The sequence below is a fragment of the Hylobates moloch genome, unplaced genomic scaffold (assembly GCF_009828535.3).
Source record: "Hylobates moloch isolate HMO894 unplaced genomic scaffold, HMol_V3 SCAFFOLD_5, whole genome shotgun sequence".
Classification (NCBI taxonomy): domain Eukaryota; kingdom Metazoa; phylum Chordata; class Mammalia; order Primates; family Hylobatidae; genus Hylobates; species Hylobates moloch.
This window is the reverse complement of record NW_026652280.1, coordinates 47,587,929-47,611,058: the sequence shown is the minus strand read 5'-3', so window position 1 is coordinate 47,611,058 and position 23,130 is coordinate 47,587,929. Positions and strand designations below refer to the sequence as shown.

The window sequence follows — 23,130 nt, the reverse complement described above, 5'->3', positions numbered from 1 at the left end:
TAATCCCAGCTACTTGGGAGGCTGAGGCAGAATTGTTTGAACTCGGGAGGTGGAGGTTGCAGTGAGCTGAGATCATGCCATTGCACTCCAGCCTAGGCAACAAAGCAAGACTCCACCTCAAAAGAAAAGTCTGGGCACAGTGGCTCACGCCTGTAATCCCAGCACTTTGGGAGGCCGAGGAGTGCGGATCACCTGAGGTCGAGAGTTCGAGACTAGCCTGACCAACATGGAGAAAACCTGTCTCTACTTAAAATACAAAATTAGCTGGGCGTGGTGGCGCATGCCTGTAATCCCAGCTACTCGAGAGGCTGAAGCAGGAGAATCATTTGAACCTGGGAGGTGGAGGTCGTGATGAGTTGAGATCTTGCCACTGCACTCCAGCCTGGGCAACAAGAGTGAAATTTCATCTCAAAAAAACAAACAAACTAGAAGGGAAAGGTGTTTTTCCCCACATCAGTCCAGCTTCTAGACATTCTATTAGTGACAGTTACTGATATCCCATCCCCAGAAAACAACAATGAAGTGTACTGTGTGCTGGCCGGGTGCGGTGGCTCAAGCCTGTAATCCCAGCACTTTGGGAGGCCGAGGCGGGCGGATCACGAGGTCAGGAGATCGAGACCATCCTGGCTAACACGGTGAAACCCTGTCTTTACTAAAAAAATACAAAAAAATTAGCCGGGCGTGTTGGCGGGCGCCTGTAGTCCCAGCTACTCGGGAGGCTGAGGCAGGAGAATGGCGTGAACCTGGGAGGCGGAGCTTGCAGTGAGCTGAGATGCGCCACTGCACTCCAGCCTGGGGGACAGAGCAAGACTCCGTCTCAAAAAAAAAAAAAAAAAAAAAAAAAAAAGAAGTGTACTGTGTGCTAACAATATAACTTAAAAAAAAAAAAGAAAACCAAATTCTGCATTTTTATAAAACTTGATAAAAAATAGTATTTCAAACTGTACAGTCACCACAAGTACATAGTTACCACAAATGCACACACTTCACCTGGCACCTCCAGCACCTTGGCTTCCTGTGCCTGGTCTGTTTAGGCATCTGCATTCTCTGCAGGGTTATTCCCCTCCTTGCCAGCATCAGTTCTTCCCTTTTTCTCTTTGGGTACCTTCTCTCCCTTCTTTGCAAGGGCCTCCTTAGACTTGGCTTTGGAGAAGCAGATTTAACAGACAACCTTGCGGATCTTCTCTGTGGTTCATCCTTCACCTTGGCATTATCTCCTTAGCATCCCGCTCAGTCTTTCTCTTGAGCAGGGCGGCAGCTGCAGCGGGACATAAGCCTTGGGTGAGGGATGCAACAGCGCATAGGTTATAGTCGGTCTGGGGGTTATTCTTGCTTCTTCTTCACACTGTTCCTTTATGTGATCTTGCAGAAGCAACTTACCCTATATGTGTCTTGGTTTCCTTATCTATAAACAGAAATAATGATCTTTCTTGGGAGTTTATTAAGGTTAAATGAATTAAGGTATATGGAAGTGTTTTTAAAAACTTTTGTAGAGAATCAGTGTATCAAGCTTGAAATTAGACATAAAAAATTACTGGCCGAGCACAGTGGCTCATGCCTGTAATCCCAACATTTCGGGAGGCCAGGGCGGGCAGATCATTTGAGGTCAGGAGTTCAAGACCAGCCTGGCCAACATGGCGAAACACAGTCTCTACTAGAAGTGAAAAAAAATTAGCTGGGCATGGTGGTGCACACCTGCAATCTCAGCTACTCGGGAGGCTGAAGCAGAAGAATTGCTTGAACCTGAGAGACAGAGGTTGCAGTGAGCCGAGATTGCGCCTGGGCAACAGAGCGAAACTCTGTCTCAAAAAAAAAAAAAAAAAAAAAAAAATTCCATACAATAACAAAAATAACTAGAAGGAAAGGGTAGGAACCAAGGCAGATATGGAGTTCTACGTAAAGGGAGAAAAGTTCCATGTGGTTGGTACTGAATCAGTCATTATTCACTGTGTGCAGTGTTCAACTTCCAGAGACATGGTCTATACTTGACTTGGCTTGCCAGGTGCTCACGCCTTCAGTAGGAGTTGGTAGGCACCTCGATTGAGGTCCCACTGAGACTATATGTAATATAAGAGGTATTGTTCCTGCAGAGCAAGAGCAGGATGCTATTGCAAGATAAAAGAGGAATGGATGCTGGACAGGTAATAAACAACAAGTAGATGTCTCAATCACTGCACAAGTGAGCATCCTCTGTGTGCTAATGTAATTTGACAACAGATGCAGAAGAGAATACTGTTACAAATCAGTCATGATCCAAGCCAAATTCAAACATAATAAGAAAAAAAAAAAGAGGAAATGACTAATGTAATTAAGAGTTAAAGAGGAAAAAAAGAAGAAGAATGGTTTGGAGAATAGCTGTGCCTGCCCATCACTAAAGTTTATCATCAGCAAGTATTTAAATACTACCCAGTTGCCCATTAACAACCGAAGGGTAAATAAATTTGGGTGTATTCATACAATATCCTTCACAAAATTAGAATGGACAATCTCAACTATATACAACAATATAATGAATCTTTTGACCATAATATTGAGCTACAGAAGACCAAGAATACATACCAGAGGGTTCCATTTATAGGAAGTACAGAAACAGGCAAAACTGATCTTTGTTATTAGAAGTCAGTGATTACCACCACCAAGGATAGTAAGCAGGGATGAGAAAGCTGCAGTCTATAGGCTGGTACAATGTTTGATAAGTATAATTTTTATATGTTAAAATACATTTTATTTTTTTATTTATTTTTTTTATTTACTTATTTTTTTTGAGACAGAGTCTCGCTGTCACCCAGGCTGGAGTGCAGTGGCGCGATCTCAGCTCACTACAGTCTCCGCCCCCCGGGGTTCACGCCATTCTCCTGCCTCAGCCTCCCGAGTAGCTGGGACTACAGGCGCCCGCCACCTCGCCCGGCTAATTTTTTCTATTTTTAGTAGAGACGGGGTTTCCCTGTGTTAGCCAGGATGGTCTCGATCTCCTGACCTCGTGATCCGCCCACCTCAGCCTCCCAAAGTGTTGGAATTACAGGCCTGAGCCACCGCGCCCGGCCTAAAATACATTTTAAAAAGTCAATGATTAGAGGGGATAGAATTGTGTCTGGAGGTCGGGCACAGTGGCCCACGCCTGTAATCCCAGCACTTTGGGAGGCTGAGGCAGGTGGATCACCTGAGGTCAGGAGTTTGAGACCAGCCTGACCAACATGGTGAAACCCCATCTCTACTAAAATTACAAAAAATGGCCAGGCATGGTGGTGGGTGCCAGTAATCCCAGCTACTTGGGAGGCTGAGGCAGGAGAATTGCTTGAACCTGGGAGGTGGAGGCTGCAGTGAGCCGAGATCGCGCCATTGCACTCCAGCCTGGGTGACAAGAGCAAGACTCCATCTCAAAAAAAAAAAAAAAAAAGACGAGGGGAAATTTTAGGGGCTGGCCATGCTGTTTTTGTTATAGGTACTGGGTATATGGATGTGTTCAGTTTTGAAATTTCATTCAACTATATGCTTATGGTATAAGAACTTTCCAGTATGTATAGTATACTTAAAATTTAAAAAGCCTACCTTTTGACATGTATTAATACTCCCAAATAGATATTATGTGCTGAGTAGTTTAAGAGGCATCATGTCATGCTGATGTGTATAAATTACCTAAATGCTCATTTTTATTTCTATGTTTATGGAGCCTTCAACAACTCCTATAAATAGGTCAGAATTTTCTGGAAATTTTGATTATGCAAAGATTTCATAATGAGCACCTTTAAATAAACCAGAGAACATATTTCTTGACGAGGAAGGAAAGAAGAAAGAAGGGAGGGACGGAAGGAGGGAGGGGAGAAGGGAGGGAGGGGAGAGGGGAGGGGAGGGAGGAAGGGAAGGAAGGAGAAAATGGTTTTATAGGGAATTATAATGTGTCTGGTATTTTTACTTCCTTGACTTCCTGCTATTTTCTTATGTGACACACAAAACCCCACAGAAGAAAGACATATTTTCCCAAGAAATTTGAGGTAAAATCTGATTTAGACATTCTTTAAATTATCATTTAAACTTAGCCTATAGGAAAGCTATTTCATCCACTTTGAATTCTTACGTTTCTTGAAATGCGTGAGAAGTGCATGTGGTAAGAGTGTGTGATTCCAAAGAAGTTTTACTGGGAAGGTAAGCAATTCTCGGGAAGTGTAGGGTGCAAGTGGACCTGTAATTTGGTAGTATGGCTCATGGGGTACAAGGTGTCATTAAATTACAATTTACACAAATGAATACATGGTGGTGGCTCCTTATAGCTTTCAAGGAAAGTGATGTATTTTTGGTCTGTTTGGGGTAGATTCTGCCGTTCCTGTATTGCTACCAGTCTAAAGAACAACAAGTGGACCTGTCCTTATTGCCGGGCATATCTTCCTTCAGAAGGAGTTCCAGCAACTGATGTAGCCAAAAGAATGAAATCAGAGTATGAGAACTGCACTGAGTGTGACACCCTGGTATGTGACCCCACCTGTGTTCGTGGTTACCAGCTTAAGTCCCTGCGAAAGTTATCATTTCACCTCTGCTTCTGACCCCATGGTACCCACCTTTTTTTTTTTTTTGAGACGAGGTCTCACTCTTTCAGCCAGGTTGGAGTGCAGAGGTGCGATCTCGGCTTACTGCAACCTCTGCCTCCCGGGTTCAAGCGATTCTCCTGCCTCCACCTCTGGAGTAGCTGGGACTACAGGCACGTGCCACCATGCCTGGCTAATTTTTTTGTATTTTTAGTGGAGACACGGTTTCACTATGTTAGCCAGGATGGTCTCGATCTCCTGACCTAGTGACCCGCCTGCCTTGGCCTCCTGAAGTGCTGGTGAGATGTGAGGCCAGCTGGACTTCCTGGGTAGAGTGGGGACTTGGTGAACTTTCCTGTCTTACAAGAGGATTGTAAAACACACCAATTAGCGCTCTGTAAAATGCACCAATCAGTGATCTGTAAAATGCACCAATCAGCAGGATTCTGAAAGTAGCCAATTGCAGGGAGGATTGGAAAAAGGGCACTCTGACAGGACAGAAATGGAACATGGGAGGGGACAATAAGGGAATAAAAGCTGGCCACCCCAGCTGGCAGTGGCAACAGGCTCGGGTCCCCTTCCATGTTGTGGGTGCTTTGTCCTTTTGCTCTTCACAATAAACCTTGCTACCACTCACTCTTTGGGTTCATGCCTTCTTTTTTTTTTTTTTTTTGAGGCAGAGTCTTGCTCTGTCGCCCAGGCTGGAGTGTAGTGGCGTCATCTCGGCTCACTGCAAGCTCTGCCTCCCAGGTTCAAGTGATTCTCATGCCTCAGCCTCCCGAGTAGCTGAGACTACACGTATGTGCCACAGTGCCTGGCTAATTTTTTGTCTTTTTAGTAGAGAGAGGGTTCTGCTATGTTGGCCAGGCTGTTCTCAAACTCCTGGCTTCAAGTGATCTGCCCACCTTGGCCTCCAAATTGCTGGGATTACAGGCGTGAGCCATCTCACCCAGCCTCCAATTTCATATATATCATCTGCAGAAAACCCTGAACTTCTACCATCACCCCTAATTTGTCAAACAAATGCTTTCATTGACCACCTCCATTTTCCCTTCTTCCCATTACTCCAGTGATCCTCTATGATATGTCCTCCAGTTCTGCTACTCTATTGCAGACCACTAATGAATAGCTTTATTATCAAACCCAGTGACATATTTCCACCTGTATTGATCTGGACTTTGCAGTATTTGTCTCTATCAAGCACACCTTGCCTGTTGCAGTTTTCAACTTGGGTACTATATCAGCTTCCCCAGATCATGTGAGGTCTTGAAGGTTATGTAGAAGATTCTAGATTTTATCTTAAATGCAGTAGTAAGCCAGAGAAAGAGAGTAAGTTTTGGAGTGCCAAGATCGGGCTTATATCTTTATTTTTATTTTTATTTGAGATAGAGTCGCACTGTGTTGCCCAGGCTGGCGTGCAGTGGTGTGATCTCAGCTCACTGCAGCCTCCACCTCCGGGGTTCAAGCGATTCTCATGCCTCAGCCTCCCGAGTAGCCAGGATTACAGGGGCCCGACACCACGCCTGGCTAACTTTTGTATTTTTAGTAGAGACACGGTTTCACCATGTTGGCCAGTCTGGTCTTGAACTCCTGACCTCAGGCGATCTGCCTGCTTCGGAAGCCCAAAGTGCTGGGATTACAGGCATGAGCCACCGTACCCAGCCCAGGCTTGTATCTTTAAGATATCACTCTAACATACACATAGAAAATGGTTTGGAGGCCAGGCGCAGTGGCTCATGCCTGTAATCCCAGCACTTTGGGAGCCCGAGGTGGGAGGATTGCTTGACCTCAAGAGTTCAAGTCCAACCTGGGAAGAGACCTTGTCTCTACTAAAAATCAAAAAAATTAGCTGGGGCATAGTGGTATATGCCTGTAGTCCTAGCTACTCCAGAGGCTGAGCAGGAAGAGCGCTTGAGCCCAGGAGATCAAGGCTGCAGTAAACTATGATCGTGCCGCTGCACTCCAGCCTGGGCAACATAGCAAGACTCTCTCAACAACAAAGAGTAGCTGGGGAGAGGATCATGTTCATGCTCATGTTAGAGGGTGGTTTTAAAGGAAAATGATAAATATATATGTGATATATATAACTGATGATTGGCTTTTAACACAGTGTCTGGAATATAGTAAATGCTCAAAATCAATAGCTTTTTACATTCTTAATAATAGATTATTGCTTATTTTTACTTAGTCTTCACATAAAATTCATACACCAAATCAAACTCATTATATTGTTTAATCATCCAATTCTTGATCCTACCTTGGTGTCTGTCAGAAACAAGAGGATTCTCTCAATTAACTTGTGTGGAAATCCTTTTTTCACCACCTCCCCCTCCCCCATTATCTGATTAATCACAAAGATTTTGATTTTTTTCTTTGAGATACTTTTTTTTTTTTTTTTTGAGATGGAGGCTCACTCTGTTGCCCAGGATGGAGTGCAGTGGTGTATGATCTTGGCTCACTGTAACCTCCACTTTCCAGGTTCAAGAGATTCTCGTGCCTCAGCCTCCCGAGTAGCTGGGACTACAGGCATGCACCACTATGCCCGGCTAATTTTTGTATTTTAGTAGAGATGGGGTTTTACCATGTTGGCCAGGCTGGTCTTGAACTTCTGACCACAGGTGATCCGTCCACCTCGGCCTCCCAAAGTGCTAGGATTACAAGCATGAGCCACTGCGCCCAGCTTTGAGATACTTCTTATATCCTGTCTTTTCCTTTCTGTGTTATCCCTCTTTCTAGGAATGCTCCCCATTCCTTCTATGCACATTTTGCCCTCTCCCATTTTGCACTCTCTGTGTTCTTCAGAGTCCCCGCCTGATCTCCATTCCTTGAGGCCTGGCCTTAGTATTCCAGTTCCCTATATCAAACAATTTCTTTTCTTTTTTTTTTTTTTTTGAGACAGAGTCCTGCTCTGTCGCCCAGGCTGTAGTTCAGTGGCACCATCTCAGCTCACTGCAACCTCCGCCTCCTGGGTTCAAGCAATTCTCCTGTCTCAGCCTCCCAAGTAGCTGGTGCACACCACCACACCCGACTAATTTTTGTATTTTTAGTAGAGAAGAGGTTTCACCACATTGGTCAGGTTGGTCTCAAACTCCTGACCTCAGGTAATCCACCCACTTCAGCCTCCCAAAGTGCTGGGATTACAGGCCCGAGCTACCACTCCTAGCCCCTATATCAAACAATTTCTTATCTACTTGTCTAACATCCTTTTTTCTTCTGTTAGATTGTAAGCACCATTAGAACAGGCACAATGAATTGCATTTCTTCTGCCATTTTTTATAATGTCTCAGATAATTTTGTGTCTAGACTATGAATTGATCAATTCATTTGTCAGTAGATAGTCCACAGCTTGTTAATTTTCACGACTAATGCTTATCTTTGTTGAACAAAGAATACAAATAGAAATTTTTACTAGCAAAATTCATAAAGACATGAGAGAATGCTAATGTGCAAAGTTGGATGTTACAGATTGTAAAATACGTCTGTTTAAGACAGCTTATGCAGATCAATCCTAGTTTTTATATCTTTTAGGTGGATATTTGTAAAGCCAGGGTTTTGTTCTTACTTTTCACTTGCTTTTATTTTTGCCCTTTGTTAAACAATTATAACTGTTCCCTTGACATGGCAGATTTCACGTTTGAGGTTTAACTTCCGTAGCTTGGGCAAAATGAAGCAGAGTGGGTCGGCCACCTTACCACAGCTGTACAGAGCTTCCTTTAGCACAAGATCTTATCAGAGTTTCTAATGAAACATTGAATAGGATGTGTCATGTTAGCAACAGATCCCTCATGGTTAGGCTCTCTGAATGTATATGTGAAAGAACAAGGGCTCTTTATTCTGCATTGATAAAAATGAACTGCAAGAGCTGTCTTTTATGTTTGCTCTTAATGGGACCATTAAGTATACTGTGTATTGTGAATTCATGTAATACTGTTGGGTGTGTTATAAAACCATGGTATTTATATCTTTCCCTAAGGCACAGTGTTTCATTTAACTTACTATGGGCACCTCTAAAATTTATCCATTTATTCTTCTTATCTCTCCATTTCTTTTTTCTGTCTCTTTTTCCATCTTAGATAGTTTCTTCTTTCCTCTCTCATGCTCTTTTTGTTCACCCATTTTTTTCCCTTAGTTCCTTCTTTCTAAAACCTGTTTGTGTAATGGCATGCAAAAGAAGTAAATTTGAGTTACCACACATCTATCTACTTTAAAAAATGTATATGCTTTTTAGAAGAATCAAATTCAAGAACTTAACAGTTGGGTCTTCTAAGTGTTGGAGAATTTGAAAAATAGTATTCTTGATAATGCCTTAATTTTTGGTGGTACTGGTGTTACGAATGCATCGATTTTGTCAGTTGATCCCACAATATGACCTTATTTGCAAGTTAAAAGGCTAGATCGCATAAGCTTTCATTGAGCCCTTTTTTAACAGTGAGTTTATTTTGAATTTGTTTTTATGTAGGTTTGCCTCAGTGAAATGAGGGCACATATTCGGACTTGTCAGAAGTACATAGATAAGTATGGACCACTACAAGAACTTGAGGAGACAGCAGCAAGGTTTGTTTCAATACAATATTGTTTAATGCTAAAATTGATAATGTTTATAAATAATTTAATGGGCTGGAAACTTTAACATTCTTATGAAAATATTTACATATTTATGTTTATGTTCTTAACTATAATACCTGGTACTGGTAATCATTTGTTGATAGCAATCATTGTTAAGGAATTTTGCATTCTATACTTTAAAAATTTCCAGGGGGAACCAACCACAGACTGGAGAGATGGGGCAACTTCCTCAAACAAGTTTGTGTTAACACAGATCCAAAAATAGAATGCAGAACTGTTACATTTCTGTTAGGCTTTGTTTTCTAATAGATTCCTGAAGTAGATAGTGTTTGGGATTATCCATCTTCTGTCACCATTGCTCATTTCACCAGCTCATTCCTTATCATTTTGCTTGTTTCTCTTTAGAATATAGACAGCAGCATGTCAGTATACAAGAGAACAGGCTGGGCAGGCATCCTGAATCCTTTGCCTTTTTGATGGGTAATCTGGTATGGAGGTAGGGGAAAGATGGAGGTAGCTGGTAGATGTAATGGAGGATATTGATAGAATTTTATTCTTTAAAAAAAAAGAGAGAGAAAGAAACATTCGTGGGGTGCGGTGGCTCACACCTGCAATCCCAGCACTTTGGAAGGCTGAGATGGGCAGATCACTTGAGGTCAGGAGTTCGAGACCAGCCTGGGCAACATGGCAAAACCCTGTCTCTACTAAAAATACAAAAATAGCTTACATTTCTAAACCTAAAAGTCGAAATCATCACCTCATTCTTTTTGTTTTACTAGAGATCGCCTTGCAAAAGTACCTGTTATTATAGGATTAGTTTTATACCCTGACATTATAAATTTCAAATGAGTATTTTAGCTATAAACAGAGTATGGATCCTGTTAGATGGACCACAATGACTAATAGGAAGGAAGGATTACCAACGGGTTGAGAAAGTGTATGGCTTTGATTGCAAGGTTGATGGCTTTTATGAAAATTTAAAAATATATGAAAGCTAATTTGAATCCCAATTTCTTTTACTCATCAGAATTAAATAGTAAAGAATTAAAATAATAGAAAATGGGGAGGGTTGTTGATTATTTTACAAGATATATTAATATTTGGATTTATGATAAAAATCTTTGCTTTACAGAGGAATTTACCACATAATTCAAATTTTAAAAATTCTTATACATGGAGTTTGTCCAGAGTACAAGTTTTGGGGGACAAGAAGTTACATCTGTAACAGAAAGTGAGCAAACAACGCCAAGACTCCGTATTGTCCCTAAGAACTTAAGGCAGTATTGTCCAATAGAAATATAATGGTTTTTTTTTTCTTTTTTTTTTAGATGGAGTCTTGCTCTGTCACCCAGGCTGGAGTGCAGCGGCGTGATCTCAGCTCACTGCAACCTCTGCCGCCTGGGTTCAAGCGATTCTCCTGCCTCACCCTCCCGAGTAGCTGGGATTACAGGCGTGTGCCACCATGCCCGGCTAATTTTTGTGTTTTTAGTAGAGACGGGGTTTCAGCATCTTGGCCAGGCTCATCTTGAACTCCTGACCCTGTGATCTACCTGTCTCAGCCTCCCAAAGTGCTGGGATTACAGGCCTAAGCCACCGCTCCTGGCCTAGAAATATAATGTTAATTACATGTAATTCAAAATTTTCTAGTAGTGACATTTAAACAAATAAGAAGATAAAGTTTAAATTACCTTTCAATATATTTTATCTAACCTAATATTGCCAAAATATTATCATTTGAACATGTAATCAGTATAAAAATTATCAAGATATTTTACATTCTTTTTTCTTTTTACATTAAGCCCTCAAAATTCCAGCAAATCTGAATTTTTTTTTTTTTTTTTTTGAGATAGAGTTTCACGCCTGTTGCCCAGGCTGAAGTGCAATGGTGCGATACCGGCTCACTGCACTTCTCTTTGGGAGAGAAGTGCAATCTGAGCATGCGTTAACTGAGAAACTGAGTATTGCAGCACCCAGCTGTCCTTGGATTACCTTTTTCTTCCTCCCCTTCTGAATTCACATAACATTTAGATGGGGTGTTGTTTTCCAATTTCACTAGCATATAACTATGTGCATCAGCCTATATTGTTAGTTTCCAGTGAAGAATGAAAAGTGACCTGCAGTCCAGACAAGGTGGCTCACACCTGGGATCTCAGCACTTTGGGAGGTCAAGGCGAGTGGATTGCTTGAGCTCAGGAGTTTGAGACCAGCTTGGGCAATATGGTGGAACTCCCACCTCTATTAAAAATACAAAAAATTAGCATGGTGGCACGTGCCTGTGGACTGAGCTACTCAGGAGGCTGAGACAGGAGGATCATTTGAGCCCAGGAATTGGAGGTTGCAGTGAGCTGAGATTGTACCACTGCACTCCAGCCTGGGTAACAGAGTGAGACTCCCTCTCCAAAAAAAAAAAGAAAGAAAGAAAAAGAAAAGTGACCTGCAGCTACCTTATTAAATCCTTACGTACACTTAGGAATATTTGTCCCTTATCTGTGCTGTCCAAGATGTGTCCACTGGGCACTTGAAATGTGGCTAGTCCAAATTCAGATATGTGGCCAGGTGTGGTGGCTCACGCCTGTAATCCCAGCACTTTGGGAGGCCGAGATGGGTGGATCACCTTAAGTCAGGAGTTCGAGACCAGCCTGGCCAACATGGTGAAACCCCATCTCTACTAAAAATACAAAGATTAGCCTGGTGTGGTGGTGGGGGCCTATAATCCCTGCTGCTTGGGAGGCTGAGGCAGGAGGATCCCTTGAACCCGGGAGGTGGGGAGGTTGCACTGAGCTGAGATCATGCCACTGTACTCCAGCTTGGGCCACAGAGCAAGACTATTGTCTCAAAAAAAAAAAAAAAGAAAAAAAAAGTGACTACTATCTAGTTGCCAAGCATTTTAGTATTATTTGTATTCTGTGCTATTTCCAGGTGTGTATGTCCCTTTTGTCAGAGGGAACTGGATAAAGACAGCTTGCTGGATCATTATATTACTCATCACAGATCGGAATGGAGGCCTGTGGTAAGAGTTTTTGTTACATGTATTACGGCAATGTCTGAATTCAGGGCACATTAGGAAAGCCATTTAATAGGTTTCTATTTATAGATACATTATAAAGGATAATGATTTATGTTAAGGTTATGGTAACTCTGTGACTGTTTACAATATGTGAAAGTGTTGAGTTGAAACTGATAAGAATGACTAATGTGTAATCACTCATTTATGAAATCACACATTATCTCTAACAGGTAATCATGGGCATAATCAACTAAAATGATCCAAAATGCACAGTTAAGATCTAAGTTTACCAGCTGGGCCAATATGGTGAAACCCCATCTCTACTAAAAATACAAAAATTAGCTGGGTGCATTGGCGGGCATGTGTAATCCCAGCTACTAGGGAGGCTGAGGCAGAAGAATCGCTTGAACCTGGGAGGCGGAGGTTGCAGTGAGCTGAGATGGAGCCACTGTACTCCAGCCTGGGCAACAGAGCAAGACTGTCTCAAAAAAACAAAAAGACATCTAAGTTTAGTACACTAACTATGGTTATAGCCTATGTTTAGAACATTTAAAAATAATGCAAATAGTGTTATTGTAACACTACACTAGAAATGAAAAGTAGCCATTCATCTTCATTAATGTGTCGTTTTATTCATGGTTAATATTTATCCATATGTTTGCATAGTAAATGTACATATTGATCATTATTTCCTAGATTCATTGTGAATGATGCTTTTTTCTTTTCAGCCTTGGCATTTTAGTTCTTCTTTGTAGAGTGGCTTTTATAATTTTCATTTTTGTATAGTTGTGAGGTAAGGCAGAGTGGATACATCATTGTTTACTTAAGCTATTTTTTTTTATTTTTATTTTTTTGAGACAGGCTGTAGTGCAGTGGCGCCATCTCGGCTCACTGCAACCTTGACCTCCCAGGTTCAAGCGATCCTCCTGCCTCAGCCCCTCAAATAGATGGGACTGTGGGCACTTGCCACTACACCTGCCTAATTTTTTGTTGTTGTTGTTGTTGTTGTTGTTTTAGATGGAGTCTTGCTCTGTTGCCAGGCTGTAGTGCAGTGGCATGATCTTGGCTCACTGCAACCTCCGCCTCCCAGGTTCAAGCCATTCCCCTGCCTCAGACTCCTGAGAAGCTGGGACTACAGGCGTGCGCCACCGTGCCCAGCTAATTTTTTGTATTTTTTAAATAGAGACAGGGTTTCACCATGTTGGCCAGGATGGTCTCGATCTTCTGACCTCATGATTCACCCGCCTCGGCCTCCCAAAAGCTGGGATTACAGGCGTGAGCCACCGCGCCTGGCCTGGATTGTTAACTACTTTTTAGAACTTGAGTTCATATTCTTGTATGCTTAAACTTTTCCTTATATTGGAATTTTTCTAAGAGGAAATTCCTTACATTATTATTTCTGCAATTAATAATGCAGACTTTTTAATAGCTCTTGAAATGTACTTTTAAAGTGCTTTCCAAAAAGTCTGAGTCAATTTATATTTGTGTCAGCAATGTATGAATAAACCACTTTTACCTTAATCTGACCATAATTGGGAACATTTATTTTTAATTTACCCTGGCTCAACAAATATAAAATGACACTTTGAAGATTATTTTATGTAGTTTTATGTAATATATACACAAATGTGTGTGTGTTTTCTTATATGAGTTTTTAGGGGTTTTTTAGTTTTAGGGTTTTTTCCATAAAATCCTTTCAGAAAGTGGATGAGATTGAAACATATTAGACAGGTAGGTAGAGATAGATAATGGATAGAAATAAAGATGATAGAGAATAAAGAGAAAGATAGATACAGCCAGGCACAGTGGCTCATACCTGTAATCCAGGACTTTGGGAGGCCAAGGTGGGCAGATTACTTGAGGCCAGGAGTTCGAGACCAGCCTGGCCAACGTGGTGAAACCCCGTCTCTACTACTAAAAATGCAAAAATTAGGAAGGCATGGTGGCATGTGCCTTCAGTCCCAGCTACTCGGGAGGCTGAGGTGGGAGGATTGCTTGAGCCTGGAAGGACGGAGGTTGAAGTGAACTGAGATCGTGCCACTACACTCCAGCCTGGGTGATAAAACAAGAACCTGTCTCAGGCCGGGTGCAGTGGCTCACGCCTATAATCCCAGCACTTTGGGAGGCTGAGGCGGATGGATCACCTAAGGTCAGGAGTTCGAGACCAGCCTGACCAACATGGTGAAACCCTGTCTCTACTAAAAATACAACAACAACAACAAAATTAGCTGGGTATGGTGGGGGGCACCTGTAATCCCAGCTACTCTGGAGGCTGAGGCAGGAGAATCACTTGAACCTGGGAGAGGGAGGTTGTAGTGAGCTGAGATCACGCCATTGCACTCCAGCATGGGCAACAAAAGTGAAACTCTATCTCAAAAAATAAACAAAAAACAAAACAAAACAAAAACCCAAAAAACCTGTCTCAAAAAAAAAGAGAGAAAATCCTCACAGCAATCCTATGAGATAGGCTTGATGATTATCCCCATTTTAAAAATGATAAACTGAGGCTCAGAGAGGTTAAGTCAATCATACAAGGTCACACAGCTGGTAAGTAACAAAGACACAATTTGAATACAGTAATCTAGCTCCAGGGCTGTGTGGGAAACCCCTGTGGTCTGTAGCAAGTTCGAGAGAAAAGCATGCAGAGATATTTGTTACTGATCTTAATGGCCTAGGGAGTTGGCATTTGGAATGGCTAAGTAGGAGCTTGTTAGGTGTTGAGGGAGCAGAGGCGATGGTCACGGGCTTTTCCTGCTCAAGTTGCTCTGTGAGGAACTGGGCTAGGGAGTTGTTTCACAATAGGTCCCTGGGGAGCTAGAGGAAGTTAGAAGAAAGCATAAGGATGGAATGATAGTGACTACTATCACACAGTTTACTGAGTTCTAAGTATTTTCTTGTCTCCTAGCAACTCTGTGAAGAAGGTTGAACCCTGACCATTAGTACCCAGGGTGCTGCTTTGGCTGGAAGAATGCCAGGCCCTCTGGACTGTGGTCCTAGGCTGCATCTAAGCAGCAATCTGGGGCAGGCCATATACTGGTCAGTTCCGTGGTACTGTGTACCTGCTACAGCAGAAATCCTGTCCACATGCTGCTCAGTTTGGCCCAAATTGAAGGTGGCCCATGAAGCTAGGTCCTCCATGATTTTACAGGTCTTCAGGGTCATTGAAGACAACTGACCTAAGCAGGGAAACAAACTAGGAATGGTGAGATCAGATTGCCTGTGGGATTTTGTAGTTAAATCCTAGGCTTTAAAGGGGATAGGCTTGGTTCTAATCCCAGGAAGTCTATTAAATTCTCTCTGTCACTGTTCCATCATTTGTAAAATGGGGATGGTGATGACATTCATGCCTTTTTCACAAGTAGTAAATGAATCAGGCATATAATAAAGTAAGCACTCGTCACCTGGTGATCACTCCGTTAACAGAAGAGGGTGGTGGTGATAGTGGAGGTTCACTACACTTTTTCAATTCTATAAAATCAGGCCTAGAGAAGATTTCTTAGAGGAAGTGGTGTCCTCTCACAGTTAGAGAACCCACATGGGGTGGTGGTGTGAGTCAGGGGGTGGCGGGGAGGAGGAGGATGGGGAAGTGAAGTGGTAAAATCTCACCACAAAGACCAGGATGCTATCATGGCCTCGAAGCAGGAGCAGATTGTTCAGAAATCCAAGGTTCTGTAATACCCTAGGGCTGTCTAGAGGTGGTAATTGGAACACAAGACCTTCAGGTGTCCTGTGTCAGTGTTTCACTCTTGAGCAGAAGCTCAAGAGCATGTCACTCTGAAGGATCTAGAGCCACTAGAAGTCATGATTTACTCCAAGGTTAGGAAAAGACAGGGGACAGATATGTGGTATAGCTGGAGTTCACCTGCTTAGGGATCCCTAATGGGGACATGTGGGTGAAAACACATTGAGGGAAGTTCTGGGCAAGGAGGGCTGGGTCCAATGCTGATTCTGGATGGCTGTGGAAGTTAACCAGGAATTATTGCTTTAAGGGACTGGATTACAGGTTTTGCAAGCAGATAAGATCAGTGACATCATCTGACTTACCTCACGTAAGAGGTTTCCTGGCAGTTAGTGATTTCCTGGGTAAATGATTCTTCTGACTTCCAAAAATAATTAGATAACTCAGAGATCAAACCACAAGATAACCATCTTTTCTTTCTGAGCTGCTCAAGAATGATAAAATGCATGTTAAAAACATCAGGGGATTTTGACTTTTCTTATATGCAGCCTTAAGAGCCAATAGCCCCTTTTTGTCAAGCAGTAATTATATTGTTATATTCTGCCATTTTTTAAAATTTGGAGACAGGGTCTCGCTGTATCACCCAGGCCAGACTGCAGTGGTGCAGTAATAGCTCACTGTAACCTTGAACTGTTGGGCTCAAGTGATCCTCACCTCAGCTTCCTGAGTAGCTGGGACTACAGGTGTGCACCACCACAACTGGATAATTCTTTAATTATTATTTTTTTATTTTTGGTAAAGATGAGATCTTGCTCTGTTGCCCAGGCTGGTCTCAAATTCCTGGCTTCAAGCTATCCTCCCACCTTGGCTTCTGAAAGCATTGAGGTTACAGGCATGAGCCACTAAGCTCGGTCATTTGTTTTTTTAAATAATTCTATCTCTGGAATATTAGACTCAAGGGAAGCAGATGACACAAACAGCATGCTTTAGACTGAATTATGAGACCACTTTTTTCTTTTTCCTTAAATGTAGATAACATTAATGAGACCATTTTGAGAGAAATGTATTTTATTCTGTAAAGGGAAGATGTTTTAGCAAGAACCTTGCCCTCCAGCTAGTCTCTTTGTCCAGAATGCCTTTTTTTTTCTTTTTTTTTTTTTTGAAGGGACGGAGTTACATCATCATGTTGCCCAGGCTGAGTCTCGAACTTGTGAGCTCAAGCGATCCGCCCTCCTTGGCCCCCCAAAGTGCTGGGATTATTACAGGCATGAGCCACCGCACCCAGCCTCAAAGTGCTCTTTCTTTCACTGGTTGGCTCTTACTCATCCTTTGGAGCTTAGCTTAAATTTTTCTTCCTCAAGGAAGCCCTCCCTGGCACTCATTAATTTCAACTTTTGCTTTTCTCCCCTCTACTTTTCAGTATTTACCACAACTTATAATTGCATATTCATTTCATGTCTGTCTGTCCCTCTAATTTATTAGGCTTATGGAGTCATGGGACCTAAGTCTTTAACACTGCATGCCCAGTTCTTTGCAGAGTGCCTAGAACATAGCAGGATGTAGTGATGTGGAAAAAGATAGTAAAGAAAGACAGGCTGGGCGCGGTGGCTCACGCCTGTAATCCCAGCACTTTGGGAGGCCAAGGCAGGTGGATCACCTGAGATCAGGAGTTGGAGACTAGCCTGGCCAACATGGTGAAACCCCGTCTCTACTAAAAATGCAAAAATTAGCTGAGCATGTTGGCAGGAGCCTGTAATCTCAGCTACTCAGGAGGCTGAGGCAGGAGGATCGCTTGAACCCAGGAAGCGGAGGTTGCAGTGAGCCAAAATCGCGCCATTGCACTCCAGCCTCAGCGACAAGAGCAAGACTCTGTCTTAAAAAAAAAAAAAAAAAAAAAAGGCATGATTCCATTCACCCTGATTCAGAGGTTCCAGTGAGTTCTATATTTTCTTTCTTTTTTTTTTTTTGAGATGGAGTCTTGCTCTGTCGCCAGGTTGGAGTGTAGTGGCGCGATCTCACTGCAACCTCCGACTCCCTGGTTTAAGCAATTCTCCTGCCTCAGCCTCCCAAGTAGCTGGGATTACAGGCATGCATCACCGCACCCAGCTAATTTTTGCATTTTTAGTAGAGATGGGGTTTCACCATGTTGGCCAGGATGGTCTCGATCACCTGACCTCGTGATCTGCCCGCCTCAGCCTCCCAGAGTGCTGGGATTACAGGCATGAGCCACCACGCCCAGCCTGAGTTCTATATTTTCTACGTTACCCTGGGGGCTCATTCCTTAAGGAAGGGACAGGACTTTTGGTTTGAAGTGTAAACAGTGATGATTACATCCTGGGCTACCCCTCTCCATAGCAGTTAATTTCCGTGAGTACTTAGAATATCTCTGACTTGATGTGACAGTGGAGATCTATGTGGTAATAATTCTGGAAGGAAAAAAAAATCTCCAACAGATTTGCTTTCAGTGGCCGGGTGTGGTGGCTTATGCCTGTAATCCCAGCACTTTGGGAGGCTGAGGTGGGCAGATCACAAAGTCAGGAGTTCAAGACCAGCCTGGCCAATATGGTGAAACCCCATCTCTACTAAATATACAAAAATTAGCCGCGCATGGTGGCACGTGCCTGTAGTCCCAGCTGCTCAGGAGGCTGAGGCAGGAGAATCGTTTGAACCTGGGAGGTGGAGATTGCAGTGAGTCAAGATTGTGCCACTGCACTCTAGCCTGGGTGACAGAGCGAGACTCCATCTCAAAAAAAAAAAAAAAAAAAAAATTAGGTATGCAGTCTTGTACCTTGATTTTAATTACATAGTTGCCTGTGAATATTTTCAGTGCACGTTCTTTTTTTCTTCTTTGGATATTGGATTGAGTAACCTTTAATTACCTCCTCAAATGGCACTTGTCATCACATGGAAGGTGTTCTGTAATCAGCTGAGTTGCTGTGGAGGTTAATCTAAGCCACAGATAGAGCGGAGTGTCCATTATCATAGATACTCTGAAGGATCGAATCCTTTGCATCTTGGGATGGCTGTAACATGAGTGCACTGTCGTCCAGCTCTTTTACACTTGTACTCCTAGAATCATCTTCTGACTTCAGGAGAACTTGACAGAACATGCTGTTCACTAAGGATCATTGATATTAGATTGCATACATAGTACTTGGCAACTGAAATCCCTCAACAGTAAAATATGGTGTTCATGCATATATGCTATTAGAACCTAAGAAAAGGGTACTAGAAAAAAATTAAGTTCTGACACACTTATTTTCTATTAAATATTAAATCAGTCATACACAGACTTTAGAAATGGAATTCAAGTTTTATAGTAGAAAATAAATGTCATTGGCTGGGCGTGGTGGCTCACGCTTGTAATCCCAGCCCTTTGGGAGGCCGAGGCAGGCAGATCACCTGAGGTCGGGAGTTCGAGACCAGCCTGACCAACATGGAGAAACCCCGTTTCTACTAAAAAGACAAAATTAGCCGGGCATGGTGGTACATACATGTAATCCCAGCTACTTGGGAGGCTGAGGCAGGAGAATTGCTTGAACCCGGGAGGTGGAGGTTGTAGTGAGCCGAGATTGTGCCATTGCACTCCAGCCTGGGCAACAAGAGTGAAACTCTGCCTCAAACAGAAAAAAAGAAAGAACATATATGTCATTCACAGTGAGGGCTGTCAGAACTGCACTGAGTATATTATTTTAGGGATTCCCTATAACAATACAAAATGGGGAAAAACTATCAACTTTAGGCCAACTCTTCAGGCATAGTGGCTCACACCTGTAATCCCAGCACTTTGGGATGCTAAAGCAGGCAGATCACTTGTGGTCAGGAGGTCAGGAGTTCGCGACCAGCCTGGCCAACATGGTGAAATCCCATCTCTAGAAAAAAATTTAAAAAATTAGCCAGGCACATTGGTGTGTGCCTGTAGGAAGCAGGAGGATTGCTTGAGCGCGGGAGGTAGAGACTGCAGTGAGCAGAGATCACATCATTGCACTCCAGCCTGGGTGATGGGAGTAAAACCCTGTCTTAAAAAAAAAAAAAAATAGGAGAACTGGAAAGCCGACTACCCGGTTGGTTATGATCTGTCAGTAATATTGCCTTTATTCTTAATGGGATAAGGGAGGGGTGTCTTATTGAAAACCCTGGTAAGGACCAGTTCAGAAAGACTAGGGGGGAGACAGGATATTTGACTCCATGTATCCACGAAGCAGTACCAACTCCATTTCTGTGTCTTTGGTGTTTGGTGTGAGAAACTTTAGGAAATGTATCCTAATAGACCTATGTTAGATGCTCTCACCTATGATCCTGATGATCAAAGCTCATATGATCCTGTGAAGATGTTTGAACTTTTTTTTTTTTTTTTTTTGAGACAGAGTTTCACTCTTGTTGCCCAGGCTGGAGTGCAATGGCATGCTCTCGGCTCAGAGCAACGTCTACCTCCTGGGTTCAAACGATTCTCCTGCCTCAGCCTCCCAAGTAGCTGGGATTATAGGTGTGCGCCACCATGCCAGCTAATTTTTGTATTTTTAGTAGAAACATGGTTTCACCATGTTGACCAAGTTGGTCTCGAACTCCTGACCTCAGGTGTTCCTCCCGCTGTGGCCTCCCAAAGTGCTGCGATTACCGGCATGAGCCACCGCACCTGGCCTGTACATTTTATGTATTCTCAGAAGCCCTTACATTGGTGATTCCTAATATTTTCTCTGTCCCATCACACCTAAAAAATATAATACTGAACAAAATCATTCTTATTTTTCCATAAGTAATAGTGATGCATGAGAGTGGTGAGAACTCCTCTGGGGAGAAAATGTGGTTGTATCAGAATTTAGGGAAGGAAGGGTATATCATTGAAAAAGAACTCTCATCTGATTCTGTGTATCAACTATTCTTCTCCCATTTCTGACCTGCCCAAGTGCTCTGTTATAGGAACTGATGTGAAGTAGAAGACATTTGGAAAAAACAAAAACCTAGCAAAAATCCATCAGAAGAGAAAGAAAAGTACTAGAAATCTTTATCCTAAAAAGGAATTCTTTATTCATGAGGTGTCTACTGTGTGTCAAGTTATGCTAGGTCTAGGCATAAGGAAATAAGATAAATATGATTTGTTTTTGCCCTAGGATCCTTTATTCTAAGGAAGAAGAAAATTTGAATAAAGTATATATTATCCAATCTGCAAAGTATATATTTTATTCCTACTTTAGATATGAAAAATTGAATTTGAGCTTCTATTATGTGCCAAATCCTATGCAAGCTAACATAGCAAGAATTTAGGCCAGCTGCAGTGGCTTACACCTGTAATCCCAGCACTTTGGGAGGCTGAGGTGGGGGGATTGTTTGACCCCATGAGTTCAAGGCCAGCCTGGTCAACAGAGCAAGACCCTGTCTCTACAACAACAACAACAAAATTAGCTGGACCTGGTGGTGCACACCTGTAATCCCAGCTACTAGGGAGCTGAGGTGGGAGGACCCCTTGAGCCCAGGAGTTTGAGGCTGCAGTGAACTATGATGGCAGCGCTGCACTCCAGCCTGGGCAACAAAAGGAGACCATGTCTCTAAAAAAAAAAAAAAAAAAAAAAAATTAGACCAAGTTATTCTTATTTAGTTTTTCCTGTTCCAACATCTTGCTCCCTGTATTCGTTCTCACACTGCTATAAAGAACTGCCCAAGACTGGGTAATCTGGGAAGTGAGGAGCGCCTCTGCCCGGCCACCCATCTTCTGGGAAGTGAGGAGCGCCTCTGCCCGGCCACCCATCGTCCGGGAAGTGAGGAGCGCCTCTGCCCGGCCACCCATCGTCTGGGAAGTGAGGAGCGCCTCTGCCTGGCCGCCCCATCTGGGAAGAAGTTAGGAGCGCCTCTGCCCGGCTGCCCCATCTGGGAAGAAGTGAGGAGCGTCTCTGCCCGGCCTCCCCGTCTGGGAAGAAATGAGCAACGCGCCTACCCGGTCGCCCCGTCTGGGAAATGAGGAGCGCCTCTGCCCGGCCGCCCCGTCTGGGAAGAAGTGAGGAGCGTCTCTGCCCAGCTGCCCTGTCTGGGAAGAAATGAGCAACGCGTCTACCCGGTCGCCCCGTCTGGGAAGTAAGGAGCGCCTCTGCCCGGCCGCCCCGTCTGGGAAGAAATGAGGAGCACCTCTGCCCGGCCGCCCCATCTGGGAAGAAGTGAGGAGCGTCTCTGCCTGGCCGCCCCGTCTGGGAAGTGAGGAGCGCCTCTGCCCGTCCGCCCCGTCTGGGATGTGGGGAGCGCCTCTGCCCGACCGCCCCGTCTGGGAGGTCTACCACGGAGGCCAGAAGCAATGTGGGGGCTGGACGTGGTGGCTCACGCCTGTGGTCCCGGCACTCTGGGAGGCCGAGGCGGGTTGATCACTTCAGGCTAGAGTTCGAGACCAGTCTGGCCAACATGGCAAAACATATGAAAAATACAACAGACAAATCAACCAACCAACTCAGTGACAACAAAACAGGTCTACCCTGGAGTCATACTCTAATTTTTTCTATTTTCCTCCCTTTCTGATCCTTTATCCCACTTTCTTTTTCTTCCTCTTCCTTCTCCTTCTTCTTTGTCAAATAGAGGATTGAGTTATTATCACTGATCCATATAAAGTCCCTCTCTCATTTATTTTAATTCCCACCCCCCATTCTATTCCCCGACTTCCCATGTGCAACCTTCCTAATATGTTTGATACGCATCTTTTTGTTTGTATGTATTTTTAGAAAATGTTTATTGTTTTTGTGTGCAAAAAAAAAAATTAATAATAAAAAAAAAGAACTGCCCAAGACTGGGTAATCTAGAAAGGAAGGAGGTTTAATTGACTCACAGTTGCACATGGCTAGGGTGGCCTCAGGAATTATGGCAGAAGGCACATGAGAAGCAAGGCACCTTTTTCACAAGCGGAAGAGAGAATGAACACAGGAGGAGCTACCACACACTTATAAGACCATCAGATCTTGTGAGAACCCATTTTTATGAGAACAGCATGGGGGAAACTGCCCCCATGATTCAATTACCTACACCTGGTCTCTCCCTTGACACTTGGGGATTGTGGGAATTATTAAGAGAACATTTAGGCCAGGTGCAGTGGCTCATGCCTGTAATCCCAGCACTTTGGGAGGCCGAGGCCGGCGGATCACCTGAGGTAGGGAGTTTGAGACCAGCCTGACCAACATGGAGAAATCCATCTCTACTAAAAATACAAAATTAGCCGGGTGTGGTGGTGCATGCCTGTAATCCCAGCTTCTTGGGAGGCTGAGGCAGGAGAATTGCTTGAACCTGGGAGGCAGAGGTTGCAGTGAGCCGAGATCATGCCATTGCACTCCAGCCTGGGTAACAAGAGTGAAACTCCATCTCAAAAAAAAAAAAAAAAAAAAAAA

General features: G+C 43.4%; 1 protein-coding gene across 1 annotated transcript in view; it reads left to right on the top strand.

The window, feature by feature from the left end:
• Positions 1-23,130, top strand: part of RNF125 (ring finger protein 125) — a 50,113-nt gene that overhangs the window by 12,889 nt on the left and 14,094 nt on the right. The window contains exons 2-4 of the mRNA XM_032152577.2: positions 4,310-4,463; positions 8,980-9,074; positions 12,006-12,096. Of these exons, the coding sequence (XP_032008468.1) occupies positions 4,310-4,463; positions 8,980-9,074; positions 12,006-12,096 (340 nt within the window). The remainder of the gene's footprint in view (positions 1-4,309; positions 4,464-8,979; positions 9,075-12,005; positions 12,097-23,130) is intronic.